The sequence below is a fragment of the Pleurodeles waltl genome, chromosome 1_1, assembly GCF_031143425.1.
Source record: "Pleurodeles waltl isolate 20211129_DDA chromosome 1_1, aPleWal1.hap1.20221129, whole genome shotgun sequence".
NCBI lineage: Eukaryota > Metazoa > Chordata > Amphibia > Caudata > Salamandridae > Pleurodeles > Pleurodeles waltl.
The window spans coordinates 24014094-24031770 of NC_090436.1; the positions used below are offsets into that span (position 1 = coordinate 24014094).

At 48.9% G+C, this 17677-nt stretch overlaps 1 protein-coding gene across 1 annotated transcript in view; it reads right to left on the reverse strand.

Annotated features, from left to right (window-relative positions):
• Positions 1 to 16820, reverse strand: part of IDH3B (isocitrate dehydrogenase (NAD(+)) 3 non-catalytic subunit beta) — a 151391-nt gene extending 134571 nt beyond the window's left edge. Inside the window, exon 1 of the mRNA XM_069205867.1 lies at positions 16689 to 16820. Within this exon, the coding sequence (XP_069061968.1) occupies positions 16689 to 16724 (36 nt within the window). The 5' untranslated portion in view covers positions 16725 to 16820. The remainder of the gene's footprint in view (positions 1 to 16688) is intronic.
• Between the last annotated feature and the right edge of the window lie 857 nt (positions 16821 to 17677).

Below are 17677 nucleotides of genomic sequence, written 5' to 3' on the forward strand. Positions count from 1 at the left end.
TTATGTTAAGTTATTTTTATTTATGTAGAATTGTAATTGTAATTGTAATCGTATTTATATAGCGCTTACTACCCCTGACGAGGCGTCGAAGCGCTTTTCGATGAGTAGCACGCTACTCCGGTACCCAACAAGAATTAGTGATGGATTAGTATAATTTAATAAGGAGTACAGTTTTAGTATTATTATGAGTTAATTTGAGTTGCGGATATGAGAGTTTGTTAGTTAGATTGACTGGAGTAATGGAGGGGTGGAGGAGGAAAGAAATCCAGAAGTGTTAATTGGGAGTTTATCCTTCATTTGCTCAATCCAAAGGCTTGAGATGAATAAAAGGGGGTCGGAGGGGAAAGAGGATGTGGAAGGGTTAGGGAGAGCATAGTAGCAGGGTGAGATGAATGCAGGAGAATTTAGTAGGGTTGTGTGGGAGGTCACAGAGGTAGAGTGAGGTTTGGTGAGTTAGATGTGGGGGTGGAGGGATGAGCTTAGGCAGAGATATTTAGGAGATGGAAGTGGTCGAAGGGATTTGGGATGAGTCCGAGTGAGAATGGAGGATAGTTTGATAGAGACATGACATAAGAGCGATGAGTAGATAAGTGTGATAAAAAGAGAGCAGAAATTCATAGAAACATGCCAGGCACAGAAACAACATATACAAATATATATATATATATATATATTTATACACACACACACACACATGACTATACACACACATCTGCACATACAACACATAATTAGAAACATGGGTAAAAAATACTTAGTCGTCCATCCATCATCCTGGTAAAAAGGCGGGAACTCCCCCACCTACCTCGAGGGTGGACGGGGCGTGGCCCAGCGGGCGGAGCCCACAGGTGCTCCACAAAGGGAGAAACCCTCCACTCTGTGTCTCCAGCAGAGGAAGACAGAAACCGCGCGTCCCAGTCAGACACAGACCACGCTCCAGCACATCATCAGCTCACCTCCAGGAAGGATTCCAGATCCCCTCCGCCATGGGATCTCTGAGCGCACAGCCCCGCCCCGCCCCATCCCTGCTAAGCCCAAGAGCCAGGGTGGGCCGTCCTTTCCAGAAGGTGAGCTTCAACCGCGGCATCTGCCGCGTCCACATTGTACACTAGGGTACGTGATGGGCCACGGGGGCAAAACGTCTTCAGCAACCTTGTGTGCCCCCGGCAATGTCATTGCCATTAGTGCGTCCCCGCGGAGATGTCCTCGCGCCCCTGCGCATCAACGACGCACCACGCGAGTCGGCGGCAAACGCAGTGGGGTCGCCTTGGAAAGCTGTCCATCATTCTGGCAAGAGGTGGGAATTCCCCTACCTATTTCGAGGGTTGACGGGGCGTGGCTCAGCGGGCGGAGCTTACAGGTGCTTCATAAAGGGGGAACCTTCTACTCTGTGTCTCCAGGAGAGGAAGATAGAAACCGCGCGTCACAGTCAGATACAGATTATGCTCCAGTACATCATCAGTTCACCTCCAGGAAGGATTCTGGATCTTCCTCTGCTATGGGATCTCTGAGCGCACAGCCTTGCTTTATCTTTGCCAAGCCCGCGAGTTAGGGTGGCTTGTCCTTTCCAGAAGCTGAGCTTCGACTGCGGCACCTGCTACGTTTATATTGGTAAGTGCTTCCTTTGAGGTTTAGTTTCTGTAAAATGAGCATCGTGGCCTACACAACCGGAGTATTTTCTACGAGTATGTCAGTAAGCGTTACCTGGCATGTTTTATATACCCTGTTTATATTGTACAATAGGGGTACGTGATGGGCCACGGGGTAAACGTCTCCAGCAACCTTGTGTGCCTTTGGCAATGTTATTGTTACTAGTGCGTCTTTGTGGAGATGTCCTCGTGCTTCTGCGCATCAACAACACACCACCGGAATCGGCGGTAAAACGCAGTGGGTCGTTTTGGAAAGCTGTCCGTCATCCTGGCAAGAGGCGGGAATTCCCTACCTACTTCGAGGGTGGACGGGGCGTGGCTCAGCGGGCGGAGCTTACAGGTGCTTCTTAAAGGGAGAACCTTCTACTCTGTGCCTCCAGGAGAGGAAGATAGAACCCGCGCGTCACAGTCAGATACAGATTACGCTCTAGTACATCATCAGTTCACTTCCAGGAAGGATTCTGGATCTTTTTTGCTATGGGATCTCTGAGCGCACAGCCTTGCTTTATCTTTGCCAAGCCCGAGAGTTAGGGTGGCTTGTCCTTTCCAGAAGCTGAGCTTCAACTGGGGCACCTGCTACGTTTATATTGGTAAGTGTTTCCTGTTGAGGTTTAGTTTCTGTAAAAATGAGCATCGTGACCGAACCATCCGGAGTATTTTCTACGAGTATGTCAGTAAGCGTTACCTAGCATGTTTTATACGCCCCGTTTATATTGTACACTAGGGGTACCTGACGGGCCACGGGGTAAACGTCTCCAGCAACCTTGTGTGCCTTTGGCAATGTTATTGTTACTAGTGTGTCTCTGTGGAGATGTCCTCGTGCTTCTGTGCATCAACAACGCACCACCGGAATCGGCGGTAAACGCAGTGGGGTCGTTTTGGAAAGCTGTCCGTCATCCTGGTAAAAAAACAGAACACAGACTATGGTCAGAGAAGAGGGGGTGACAGGAGCGACTCCTCCGTTAAGGCAGAGGATTGCCACCACCCTGCCAGCAGGGGCAAAACTTGAAAACTAAAATGATAATAAACCAGGTTTATTATCATTTTATTTTTCGTCACAGCTGAAAAATGGGGGCGGGGTCATCATCGAAATGACAGCCATGGCGAGGGAGTGGTGTGCACTCCCCTCAGTGCACGTGTGTTAAGCCAGCAGTCTCAGTACAGCCAAACCGACACGGGCACTGAGCAGTCTTCAACCCGAGCTGTGTTGCCGGGCTGGAGACAGCAAGCACAGGCTCCCAGTAAGCCTGGAAGCGCAAACCGAGGGCGCTCAGGCCAATCCTGATGCTGCTGTCATGCTGCCAGCAGCATGAAAGCAGCGTCGGGATTGGCCTCAGGGCAGTCTGGAGGTCTGTGCCTGCCATGGAGCCAGAGAAGCAGAAGAGCAGCGATCCGTCGGGTAGGCAGGTAAGTTTTTTTTCTTATTATTGTTGTACACCACTCCCCACCACCTTCCCTGACATCAACCGCTACTGGGAGGCGAGCATGTTGGGAGGTGTTTGTTATTCTTTTCAATGCTCTCTTAAGTGGTACAGACCACTGGTGTGTGTTGGTCTGTCCGCAAGGGATGATCTGACTAATGAGTTTTCATGTGTTTGCGTGACATTTCTAAGATAAAAATGCAATAACAATGTCTATCTGAGCTGTGCTGGATGTTAGTACAATATTCAGACTAATGTGTTCCTCTGCAGTATGCCTTTAACAGGTCTGAGTCTGTTTTTGTGTCAGTCTGGTTAGTGATGAGGAAAAGGCTAGCACTTTAATCCAGTTCTGCAATGAAGGTGTGTGCAGAGACCAGAATAACACACGCCGTTGCATGTTTGGTGCTTGTAGGAAGTTGGCTCTGTATGCACTATTTCAAAGTAAGGAATAGTATGCACAGAGTCCAAGGGTTCCCCTTAGAGGTAAGATAGTGGCAAAAAGAGATAATACTAATGCTCTATTTTGGGGTAGTGTGGTCGAGCAGTAGGCTTATCAAAGGAGTAGTGTTAAGCATTTGTTGTACATACACACAGGCAATAAATGAGGAACACACACTCAGAGACAATTCCAGGCCAATAGGTTTTTGTTATAGAAAAATATATTTTCTTAGTTTATTTTAAGAACCACAGGTTCAAATTCTACATGTAATATCTCATTTCAAAGGTATTGCAGGTAAGTACTTTAGGAACTTTGAATAATCACAATAGCATATATACTTTTTACATAAAACACATATAGCTATTTCAAAAGTGGACACAGTGCAATTTTCACACTTCCTGGGGGAGGTAAAGTAATGTTAGTTCTTGCAGGTAAGTAAACCACCTACAGGGTTCAAATTGGGGTTCAAGGTAGCCCACCGTTGGGGGTTCAGAGCAACCCCAAAGTCACCACACCAGCAGCTCAGGGCCGGTCAGGTGCAGAGTTCAAAGTGGTGCCCAAAACACATAGGCTTCAATGGAGAAGGGGGTGCCCCGGTTCCAGTCTGCCAGCAGGCAAGTACCCGCGTCTTCGGAGGGCAGACCAGGGGGGTTTTGTAGGGCACCGGGGAGGGGGACACAAGCTCACACAAAAAGTACACCCTCAGCTGCACTGGGGCGGCCGAGTGCAGTGTGCAAACACGCGTCGGGTTTTCACTAGGTTTCAATAAGAGACCAAGGGGTCTCTTCAGCGATGCAGGCAGGCAAGGGGGGGGCTCCTCGGGGTAGCCACCACCTGGGCAAGGGAGAGGGCCTCCTGGGGGTCACTCCTTCACTGGAGTTCCGATCCTTCAGGTGCTGGGGGCTGCGGGTGCAGGGTCTTTTCCAGCCGTCGGGATTTTAGAGTCAGGCAGTCGCGGTCAGGGGGAGCCTCGGGATTCCCTCTGCAGGTGTCGCTGTGGGGGCTCAGGGGGGACAACTTTGGTTACTTACAGTCTCGGAGTCGCCGGAGGGTCCTCCCTGAGGTGTTGGTTCTCCACCAGTCGAGTCGGGGTCGCCGGGTGCAGTGTTGCAAGTCTCACGCTTCTTGTGGGGATTGCAGGGGTCTTTAAATCTGCTCCTCTGGAAACAAAGTTACAGTCTTTGTTGAACAGGGCCGCTGTTCTCTGGAGTTTCTTGGTCTTTTGGAAGCAGGGCAGTCCTCTGAGGATTCAGAGGTCGCTGGTCCCAGGGAAAGCGTCGTTGGAGCAGTTTTCTTCTGAAGGAGGGAGACAGGCCGGTAGGGCTGGGGCCAAAGCAGTTGGTGTCTTCTTCTTCTTCTCTGCAGGGGTTTTTCAGCTCAGCAGTCCTCTTCTTCGTAAGTTGCAGGAATCTAAATTCTTAGGTTCAGGGGAGCCCTTAAATACTAAATTTAAGGGCGTGTTTAGGTCTGGGGGGTTAGTAGCCAATGGCTACTAGCCCTGAGGGTGGGTACACCCTCTTTGTGCCTCCTCCCAAGGGGAGGGGGTCACATTCCTATCCCTATTGGGGGAATCCTCCATCTGCAAGATGGAGGATTTCTAAAAGTTAGAGTCACTTCAGCTCAGGACACCTTAGGGGCTGTCCTGACTGGCCAGTGACTCCTCCCTGTTTTTCACATTAATTCCTCCGGCCTTGCCGCCAAAAGTGGGGCCGTGGCCGGAGGGGGCGGGCAACTCCACTAGCTGGAGTGCCCTGCGGTGCTGGAACAAAGGGGGGTGAGCCTTTGAGGCTCACCGCCAGGTGTTACAGGTCCTGCCTGGGGGAGGTGATAGCATCTCCACCCAGTGCAGGCTTTGTTACTGGCCACAGAGTGACAAAGGCGCTCCCCCCATGTGGCCAGCAACATGTCTCGAGTGTGGCAGGCTGCTAAAACCAGTCAGCCTACACGGGTAGTTGGTTAAGGTTTCAGGGGGCACCTCTAAGGTGCCCTCTGGGGTGTATTTTACAATAAAATGTACACTGGCATCAGTGTGCATTTATTGTGCTGAGAAGTTTGATACCAAACTTCCCAGTTTTCAGTGTAGCCATTATGGTGCTGTGGAGTTCGTGTTTGACAGACTCCCAGACCATATACTCTTATGGCTACCCTGCACTTACAAGCACAGTGCTCATGCACTGGTGCCCTCACCTATGGTATAGTGCACCCTGCCTTAGGGCTGTAAGGCCTGCTAGAGGGGTGACTTATCTATACTGCATAGGCAGTGTGAGGTTGGCATGGCACCCTGTGGGGAGTGCCATGTCGACTTACTCGTTTTGTCCTCACCAGCACACACAAGCTGGCAAGCAGTGTGTCTGTGCTGAGTGAGGGGTCCCCAGGGTGGCATAAGCTATGCTGCAGCCCTTAGAGACCTTCCCTGGCATCAGGGCCCTTGGTACCAGGGGTACCAGTTACAAGGGACTTACCTGGATGCCAGGGTGTGCCAATTGTGTAAAACAAAAGTACAGGTTAGGGAAAGAACACTGGTGCTGGGGCCTGGTTAGCAGGCCTCAGCACACTTTCAAATCAAAACATAGCATCAGCAAAGGCAAAAAGTCAGGGGGTAACCATGCCAAGGAGGCATTTCCTTACAGTGCTGCACTCATATCAAGTACTGTTGAGTCACCATCATACCACTCAAGGTACTTCTACTTAATTATTTTTATCCTATCAGTCATAGACATTAGAATGAAACACCATGGGCTTCTGGAAATATAACGGACCATTAGTCAATCCACTACGCAACCGAAAAAAATGTCTAAAAACATAAGCAACATACTAGGGGAGAAAGAAATGGGCCCTAATTTCCATTGTCTATGTTTATTCTGCTATATCCAATGTATCTGCTGTTTAAACATAGATTACCCCAATAACCCTGCACTGGGTTAGGTCCAAGTTGTATAAATAATACACTTAAAGATGTAAAACATTATCTTCCTGGCCAGTGTATTGCTGTGCCTCCCATGTCTCCACCCTCTAAGTAGAAGCCTTTCTCTGGCTCCTCTGAACTCCTAACCTGTCAGGAGTTCGAGTCCGTCCTCCACCCGCAGGTTTCTGCCTGCGCCTCATCCCTGGTGTCTAGTGGGAGAGCACTGCTTTCCTAGTAGGATACCTTCTGCCTCTCTCCTCCTTTTGCTTTGCTCTCTGCTCCACTACTGTCCCTTAGTGCTCCTTTTCGTCGTTTCTCTCTCACTTCGCTCTCTCTCTCACTTTTGCTCTCCCCTTCTCTCTCTCTCTCCCCCGCCGCTGCTGCCCCCACGGCCCGCCCCCCTTTTCGTCTCCACCCCCTTTTCGCACTGTTTTTCGTCCCCCTCCTTCCTCTCAACTGTCCTCTCCTCCCCACTTAATGGCGGCAGCTGCATGTCCGTGCAGAAGGCACGCCAAAGGCAAGCCCATCTGCGCCAGTCTGTGCCTGGACCGCACCCAGCGCAAGAACCCCTGGCTCCAGTCCCCCCCCATTGCCGCCACACGTCTTCACTACGACACCATGACCCTCCGCGCCCTCAACACCGGTCGCTCTCCCGCCTGCTTTCAAGCCTCCCCGCAGACCACCTGCAGACCCTTCTCCTGGAACTGCACCTTCACCAGTCTCCACGCCAACGACCCACCCACCAAGGCAGGACGCAACCATCTCAGATGTATCTTCCTCAACACCTGCTCCGTCCACAATCACGCCGTAGAGCTATGGAATCTACTCGACTCAGCCTCCCCAGATGTCGCCTTCCTGACCGAGACCTGGATAAACCCCTACTCAGCGCCTGACATCACCATAGCCATCCCGGACGGCTACATGATCACCCCCAGGGACTGCTCCAACAAACCAGGAGGAGGCATCGCCATCATCCACAAGAACACCCTCAGCATCACAACCAACACCGAAGACACCCTCAGCGCCGCCGAACTCCTGCACTTCCAAATCCACACTGACCCAAACACCACCCTCCGAGGGACCCTCGACTACAGGCCCCCCGTCCCACGACAGCAAATCAGCAACTCCATTACCAACATCATCAGCACGCAAGCTCTCGCATCCACCGACTACATACTCCACGGAGACTTAAACTTCCACCTCGAGAACACCAACGACAGCAACACAGCCACCCTGCTCAACAAGGTCTCCAACCTCGGCCTCAAACAGCTCGTCGCGACACCAACCCACTCCGCAGGACATACACTCAACCCTTTTTTCTTCACCAGCAGTCACATCTCTTTCAGCCACACCACCGAACTCCACTGGACAGACCACCGCTGCATCCACTTCTCCTTCAAGAAACCCACAACAGATCCCCCACCGCAGTTGGAACAAGGTCACCCAAGACCAACTTATCGCGACCCCCTCCCAGAACCCACCCATCGACACCACTGACACTGATGCAGCTGCCCGCAACTTCAGGCAATGGGTCAACACCTGTGCCAATACTCTTGCCCAAACAAGAGTCCCTCCACTAGACGCACCAATAGAAAGACCTTCTAGTTTACCGCCGACCTCCATGAATTTAAGCAAAGCTGCCAAAGACTCTAGACAACCACACAGCCTTCAAAAACGCCATCCGCAGACACCACCAACTCATCCGAGCCACCAAAAGAACCGCCTTCAAACACTGAATCAACAACAATGCACACAGCCACAAGGAGCTCCGTCATGAAGGAACTCTCCAACCCCAGCTCCAATGCCAACGCCATCCCAAGAACTCTGAAACTCCCTAGCCTCCTACTTCCACTGCAAGATTTCAGACATCCATGACAGCTTCAGCACCCAGACCCCCCCCCCACTCCCCCCGGGCAACCACCAATACCACTTATTCTCCTCACACCAACCTCCTGCTCTCCTGGAACCCCGTCAAGGACACCATCAAAATCATGAACACCATCCACTCCGGCTCTCCATCTGACCCCTGCCCTCAACACATCCTCAACAAAGCAAGCTCTGTTGACGTACCCCAACTACGGAAGATCATCAACAGCTCCTTTGAATCTGCCACCTTCCCAGAGAGCTGGAAACAAGCCGAGATCAAAGCCCTCCTCAAAAAACCCAAGGTAGACCTAAAGGACCTCAAGAACTTCCGGCCTATCACCCTGCTCCACTTCCCAGCAAAAGTCATTGAGAAGGCCGTCAAAAGACAACTTACCTGCTTCCTAGAGGAGAACCGCACCCTGGACCCTTCCCAATCAGGATTCTACAGCAACCACAGCACCGAAACTGCCCTCATCGCCATCACCGACGACATCAGAACCATACTGGATAGCGGCAAAACCATGGCCCTCATCCTCCTGGACCTCTCGGCTGCATTCGACACCATCAGCCACCACACCCTACGCTCACACCTCAACAATGTTAGAATCCGCGACAGAGCCCTAGACTGGGGCACCTCCTTTCTCAAAGGCAGAACCCAGAGAGTCCGCCTCTCCCCATTCCGGTAGGAGGCCACTGAAGTCATCTGCGGCGTACCCCAGGGTTCGTCCCTCAGCCCGACCCTCTTCAACGTCTACATGGCCCCGCTCGCTAACATCGCCCAATCCCACAACCCCAGCATCATCTCATATGCCGACGACACCCAGCTGATCCTCTCCCTCACCAAGGACTCCGCCAAGACCTACCTCCATGGAGGAATGAAGGCCATCGCCGAATGGATGAAGAGCAGCTGCCTCAAACTCAATTCTGACAAGACTGAGGTCCTCATCTTCGGCTCCACCCCTTCCGCATGGGATGACTCCTGGTGGCCTGCCACTCTCTGAACCGCTCAGACTCCCACCGACCACACACGCAACCTAGGATTCATCTTGGACCCCTCACTATCCATGACCCAGCAAGTCAACACCCTCCGCATGCTCCGAACGATCTACAAATGGATACCCAAAGAAACCAGAAGAACAGTCACCCAAGCACTCGTAAGCAGCAAGCTGGACTACGGCAACGCCCTCTACGCAGGAACCACAGCTAAACTCCAGAAGAGACTCCAACGCATCCAGAACCCCTCTGCATGCCTTATCCTGGACATCCCCCGCCACTGCCACATCACAGACCACCTAAAAAACCTGCACTGGCTCCCAGTCTATAAGAGAATCACCTTCAAACTCCTCACCCACAAAGCACCGCACAACACCAGACCAGAATACCTCAGACGACTCTCCCTCTACACCCCGACCCGGCATCGCCGCTCTGCTGCCCTCGCCACCGTCCCACGTGTTCGCAGAACTACAACTGGCGGAAACTTTTCAAGACCTGGCTGTTCGAGCAGTAGCAGCACCATCTCCCCCCCCCCCCCCACCTCCCCAGCGCCTTGAGACCCTTGTGGGAGAGTAGTGCGCTTTACAAATCCCTGATTGATTGCTTTTAACTCTATATATTAAAGACTGAACTTCTGCCAACTCCATGAACTCATCATTTTCTATTATAACTAAAGCTTGATCACTTGTCAGAGCAGTCACTTCAACTTAGCTCCAGATGTTTTGATGATCATCAGGTCATATTTCAGCATCTGTGTTACTTCCTGAAGTAAAAGAACAGGAACACTCCTATCATCGCACATCAAAATCACATCCAAGTCATCTTTTTTCTCGATCTCTACTTCAGCCTTACAATACAACTGTTGATATTTCCCACATAAATTGAAAACGAAAAGTACAACAGTTCACATAAGCAAGCCAATTCAAAGCGCCATGAGTGTGAAGGAGAGACACAAAAGGAAAAAATAATTTCGCTCGCAGTCCAAGACATCAGCAATCGTGTAATTATCCAAGTAACAGGGGCAGTCTGGAAGACGGTAACAAAACCGCCCCAAGGAGGGACAAACGCAACGCATTTACCAATGATAATAAAGGATTTTTGAGAGGCAAGCTCATGAATGGTTAAAAGCCCACAGATAGATTACAACATGTCAGACCGCTTGTGCGCTCGACCTAAAAACCGCTCTGTCACAATACATACACTGATTAACCTCACCGCTGCAAACTAATACACATCTCTACCCTCTACTTTTTATGAATGTGGACTGACTCCTCATGCCGTACCCTAAACAACTGCTCCCACTTGGTCTGATGGTACCATACAACGTATTGTTTCTTTTCATCTATGTTATTTAATTTTCCTATTGTATAAAATCCCAATAAACACTCCTGAAATAAAAAAAGAATAATCATGACTTGTAAGCCTTTATGTTTTGGATGCTTTTTCCATCACTCTAGGCTGAGATCTTCTTCCAGGAATGCCCTTTATTGTCATGTTTTGCCTCTAATAGGCAGGTCCAGGTTTTCATTGAGAGAAGAGTATGAAGAATGTTGATTCAGTGGACCTTTCCAGCTTATTAGTGCCTCAAGGACGTATAAATAATGCCCCATTGTTAGACTTTTCATCCTTGCCGTGGTCTCCCTTAACTTTTTGCCTCTGTTTCCCCGGTTGTTGATGTGTGCTGGACTCTGATTTTGCTGTTTTTGCTACTTTGGGCACTTTACCAATGCTAAAGTGCAAGTGCTCCTTTACAAAATGTTTATGTAATTGGCTTATCCATGATTGGCATATCTGATTTATTAGTAAGTCCCTAGTACAGTGCACTAGAGGTGCCCAGGGCCTGTAAATCAAATGCTACTAGTGGGCGTGCAGCACTGGTTGTGCCACCCACCTAAGTAGACCTGCCACTGCAGTGTCTGTGTGTGCAGTTTTAACTGTAAATTCGACTTGGCAAGTGTACCCACTTGCCAGGCCTAAACCTTCCCTTTTCTTACATGTCAGACACCGCTAATGTAGGCCCCGGGTAGCCCCAAGGGCAGGGTGCAGTGTATGGTTAAGGTAGGACATAAAATAATGTGGTTTATATGTCCTGACAGTGAAATATTGCTAAATTCGTTTTTCACTGTTGCAAGGCCTATCCCTCTCATAGGTTAACATGGGGGCTACCTTTAAATCTGATTAAAGTGTAGATTCCCTTTGAGAGTGGATGGAAATGTGGAGTCTGGGGTCTCTGCGTTCACAATTTAAAATTACATCTTTTAGTAAAGTTGATTTTATGATTGTGTGTTTGAAAAAGCCACTTTTAGAAAGTTAGCATTTTCTTGCTAATACCATTTCTGTGACTCTGCCCGTTTGTGGATTCCCTGTCTGGGTCAATTTGACAGTTGGGCTGGTTGCACCTCACACTAGATAGTAACACAAAGGGAGCTGGGGTGTAGCCTGCATATCCTGATGAGCCATCTGTGCTGGGGGGGTGGAAGGAGTGGTTACTAACTCCTGAAAGGGCGGTGCCTGCCCTCACACAATGCAGTCTCCAACTCCCTGGTGAGTGTCTGGGGCCTGGCCTTGGCAAGGCAGGATTTCACATTCAAAAGAGACTTTACTTTGAAGTAGGCCTACGTTAAAGGAGAAATTGGGTATAAGAAGGGCACCCAAAACCACAGACTTAAGAACACTTTGGAAACCAAGAGGAACCTCTGCCTGGAGAAGAGCTGCCCTGCCTGTGACTGTGCTTTGTGGAGCTATCCTGCAGTTGCTGCTTCTGCCAGAGTAAGAGGGCAAAGACTGGACTTTGCGTACCTTCCATCCTGTGAAGATCTCCAAGGGCTTGATTTAGAGCTTGCCTCCTGTTATTTGAAGTCTCAGGGACAGCAAAGACTTCTCTCTGCCAGCACCTGGAGTCTCTGGAGAGACTCCTACTCTGCCAAGTGCTGCCCATCCAGTTCCTGGGACCCTGACAGGAGAAGCTGGCAGACTAAGAGGAAGAAATCCACACACAGAACGCTGTGATGGGAAAAGATCGACGCAACTTTGATCTGCGGCTGGAAAATCGACGCGCTGCCGGCTCTGCGGCTGAAAATCAACGCTTGCCTGCAACGCGACCGAAGATTCGATGCACGGAGCTGGAGAGACAACACGCAGCATCGCTGACAGAGGCTGGGAGATTGCTTCATGGTTTTCGGATCATCGTGTGGTTGGATTTCTGACGCAAGTACCGCTGGGCGTGTAAAAACGCAAGGCCTGCCCAGACCCGAGAGTGCTGACCGGATCAACGAATCTCTCCCCTGCGGAGAGAAGAAATGACGCACACTGACGAAAGGAGAAACGACGCAAGGTCTCGCTAGTGAGTGAAATCGACACACACTCGCCCGTGCGGAGTTATTTTTGACGCACCCAAGGTACATTTTTACGCTTACAGTGTTGGTGTGCGTTTAAAACTACATAAAGACTCTTTTTGCTTTTTAATTTATAACTTGACTTGTGTATTGTGGATTTTTGTCGTTTTGGTCTTGTTTTGTATAGACAAATATTCTCTATTTTTTCTAAACCTGTGTTGTGTCATTTTGTAGTGTTTTCATTAAGTTACTGCGTATACTGGTACTAATACTTTACACCTAGCACTCTGAAGTTAAGCCTACTGCTCGTGCCAAGCTACCAAAGGGGTAAGCAGGGGTTAGCTGAGGGTGATTCTCTTTTACCCTGAGTAGAGTGAGGGACAGGGGGTAACCTGACTGCCAACCAAAGACCCAATTTCTAACACCATCCTCACATAGCTATTAACACATACTTTGTCTGAACAACGAAGAAGAGCTATGCACCCCTGAGAGAAGCTTACCAGGGATTCTCTTAAGTGATGGGACTAAACTAGGCTTGGCAGCATCCTGCTGATGTGACCTGGATCAGAGAAAGCTCCACTGCCTGGTGCATGGAGAAAAACTGACCACCACAGCTCAAGACTGCCACAAGGCCAATCTGACTGAAGCCTGCATAAAGGGCTCCAAAAGGAACTGAGGGACCTGGGGTCTCCAAGGACCAGCATCCTCAATGGACTCAACAAGGAAATCAAGAGACTGACAGGGCTCCCAGTGTGGTGAGCCCTTATCTTTAAGCAATCCAATTATCGAAATAAAACTCATTTATCAACACTAACGGGACAATGAGGCTTTCTCTCTTAACCACAGGGCTTGAATTACTTATAATTTACTGTCTTCAGATGCCCTCATTTTAGACTTTCTTGAATGGTCTCACCCATGCTTACCATTCCTGAGTTACATGTCTAAAGCAGACTTGTGAGATTAAGTCTCAGTAGGTGCCTCAATATCTGTGAGTGTCCCCACTACCTCTCTCTAATTACGGGACGTCAGTAGCTCTTAACTGAACGCTCAGTCTGGGAATGCTTTAACTGCCTTTTTTCATTATGTGTTAAAATATAAACCTGTTTTTTGCTGAATAATGGCTATAACTAGACACTGGGCAAGTCATACAGACCGTGACCATTTATTCCACCACGACCCAAAGAAGAGGCCACAAAGGGGGGAAACAGATAGGACGTGAATGTAAGAGTCAGCCAGCATCACACTCCAGTCAAATAGGAAATCAAAAACACGAGTAAACCCCCATCTACGGCTGATCATGTATAAACCATTCAGGCAGGGTGTCAGAGATGTGTACAGGAAGAAGCTGCTCTTGGTCAGAAGCACATCAGCTTGATGACAGTCCGAAACAGCTAATGCTTAAGAATCATCAGATTTAAATGCCCAAGATATAGCCATAAGCACAAGTCAGGGTGTTGGTGTCTAGTATAAACTCTAGGATTGGTCAAGAACGTGGATTTGGAATCAATCAGGGCCACATGTTCTAGATCAGTCTGCAGCGTAAGCACAGTTTAGATCAGTGGTCTTCATACTTTTTAATCCCCTCTCCCGGGGGAAAAAAAAAATCATTGGGGGCTCCCTTCCGAATTGTTCACAATTATTTTATTAAATTGGCAACGTTTAAATATATATAGACTTACTTATACATTGCAGTTAGGTTCTGTTACTGTTTTAAAAATGCCATAAAAAACATGATTTATTTTCTGAACACGCTATTCTGGTTAGGCAGGCTTTACTTACATGTAAATATATCAACAGTGTGATTATTGGGGGTGGGGGTTTTGAAGAATGTTTGGAGTCCCTTCCCTTTTGACACATACTCCCAGCTTGGATAAAAACATATGAGTGATGGCCCATTACAGCACGGCTTACTGCTGCTCATCTTTTTCAGCTTAAAAAAAGCCTCGTCATCAGCATAATGCTTCTTTTCCCCAGACGCTGGAGTCTCACCTGGAATAACTTGAGGTCCCTTTAGGAGGAGGGCCCCCTAGTTTGAAGACCCCCCTGGTCTAGACTGACCGAAGCACAGGGCAAGGTGCTGCATCTAAAGCCCAGGAAGAGGAAGAGGCTGCCGCCCTAAACAAGCAAAAGAGGGGTGAGGGCTGCAGTCTTAAGCACAGGACATGGTTGGTAAGGTTCGAAGCATGGGGCTGCTTGGAGGGTGTTTCTGGTCTCCGGTATGAAGAACAAAAGAGGGGGAGGTGGAGGAAGCGGTCTGAAGCACAGGAGTGGAAGGGGGCCAACAGAAGAATCTGATGGGGAAGGGAGACCCACCAGAAAAGGGAGGAGGGACGTTAGAAGCAACAGACCAGGATGGAAATAAGGAGCATCAGCACCATACTGAGGATGGGGACTGTTGGGTTACCAAATGGGGGAGGTGGATATCTAGTGCAGGAGCACCAGACGGGAGGTAAGGGTGGCCAACTGTCCAGGTTCGTCCTGAAATTGTGGCTCGTGTAGCTGCTCGCACACAGGGACTGCAGGATGCTCATAGTTCCACATTCTGGATCACCCCTTTACCACCTCTGCATGCTTTTAACCCATTCACAGCACTAACAACAACTGTCACTCTTTCAGCCCTTTAGGGGCTGTGAGAGAGGTACCCATTGGTGACTTAGGGGCAAGAGTTACAGCACAGGAGGGAGCCGAATATGGCAGGTATATGTTCAGCTATATAGCCACAAATCCAACTAACTTGCCAATAAACAGCCATGCATGTAGGGATGAAAACCATGCAGAGGACCTATCCTGGAAATATGCCTTTGTGTTTAGTGCTTCCATTCAAACTGTTTCGAAGTGCACACACATTGTCAGATCAGTGGACACAAATACACGGACAGTAGCATTTATTCAACACCAAACAGATAAAATAGTAGACCCGAGAAGGCAGCACTTTGCTACTTTTTGCAAAGGTTATACATTTTCCACTGTATTCCATTTTGCTGTCCAGATAATATCCAGTTCATGTTTTTTTAACCATATACTTACAAGTAGCATTACATTGAAATTGGCCAATCTAGCTGGAGGAGAAGGACTGTGAAGGAGCACTAGATTGGAGGGTGGGTGGTGAGCAGGGGGAATAACAGAATATTGTCACCTGAAGGCACATAAGATCCCTGCAAAAAAAATCACCATACCATAGCACTTACTGGAAACAGAACATGTATGTTACATGCAAGTCAGCTGTAGGTACACCAATGTAGGATTATTCAAAACTCTAACCAGCTGTTCAGCCCTGCCAAGTTTCCCTGGTCCATGTGTGATGTGCTACTCCAATCCAGGTTTTTCCTCTGAATTGTGGCACTTGTAGTTGTATTTATTCTATTATAATAAAACAGGTCTGCAAGTCCCAAATTTCAAAGGAAAAACATTGGGAGTCGAGTAGCATATCACGCAGGGACCTGGGAACCCTGGCAGCTATGGGTGTTACGTATGCCAGTTGCAAGTGGGTAAAACACAAGGGCTATCTGGGCAGTGCCATACCTGCAGTTGTGGTGTACAGTTCTCTGGCACCGGCAGGGAGAGACTAATATGCACAGGGAGGGCGTGGATAGCAGGGGCACCTTCAGATAGCTGGGTTTGAGACATGGACTCGTGGGGTGGGGGTCATAACATGGGGCTGGCTTCTAAAACAATTCTGGACCTGTTTGAGTTCTGATATTTATTTCCACAGATTACCCTTCTCTGGTGTTTCAGTACAAGTGGTTGGACTGAAGTAACCGGGGACTACAGCTCCCAGAATGCATTGCAAGCATGCTCAGGACTAAACGTGAACGTATGAGATTACCAACGAAGGCAATTACAGGAATGTGCCCGGGCAAGGACTGGAGCCCCCGAGGCGAATGTTACAGGACACCGAGGCGAGGAGGGCAGTCTTGGGAAACCAGTGGGAGGAGCAGGGCGCCAGGATGACCTAGCCATGGGTCCTCCCGTTACCCTTCTCACTCTCTTTCACGTCGGTGGTTCTCAGGCGAAGTGTGTCACCCCTTCTACTCCACCGTTACCCCCTCGCCTGTCTCCCCGCACCCCTCAAACACTCACCTGGGGAAGAGCAAGGACCTTCCTGAGCGCCGCCATCTTTAAACCGCCGGGGCAGTAAACATGGACGAAGGACGAGCGCGAGCCGCAGCCTACGTCTGCTTGTTGTGGCCGTTACTCGGGGCGCAGCCAGGTCTGCTCTGACGGGAGTTTCCGCTAGAACTCGGGCTTTCTCATTTAATTCATGACGCTCGATAAACGCACGGTCTCTCCCACAATATCCACCAAAGTATATACGTTTATCTAATAATTCAAATATATTAGTTGGGACGCTACTTCATACCAAAAAACCTATATTTCTCTTTTTAAACGTAATGAATTTGTCTTGCATTCAGTATTCTTTGAACACTCTTCAGACACTGTATATGTTCAGTTTATTATCCACATTCTAACATGGCCGCCATGTCGAAGCTCGCAAAGAGCCAAACCTCCAGCTGTTCTGAGTTGAGCGCGGGCGCCATCTTGGATTGGTGTGTTTGTATTGATTTGCTCCTTTCTACCACGAGATTTAAAGGGCATTATTTTCAGCTTCTCGTACAACATACGAAGGGTGTTGCTCTTAAAGAGGTTCAAACCTGTATTTGAAAATTGGAACTGGAAATACAAAATGTCCTAGCTTTTCACCTGAAAGTTTACATTCTTGTAAGAACACAGACACTTGTATTCTGAGGTTTCTTCTTTATTTGCAGAACCATAGCTACCCTGTTTTCAAATTATTATGCTTGTGTGAAAATGCCATGGTTTCGGTGTATGTATGGGTGACCTTCTCACACTAGATGTCTAACACTTAGAATTAAAGTTCTCGTTAGTAAAATCAAGAAATGAAGAAAAGCTGCCAAGATTTTCAGGTCCATGCGTGATTTGTTGCTCCAGCCCACGTTTTGTCCTTTTAATTCATGGACTTGTAGTTCTATCTTATAATAGAGTAAACAAAACTACAAGTCCCAGCATTCAAAGAACGAAAACAAATCTGGACTGGAGCAGCACATCAC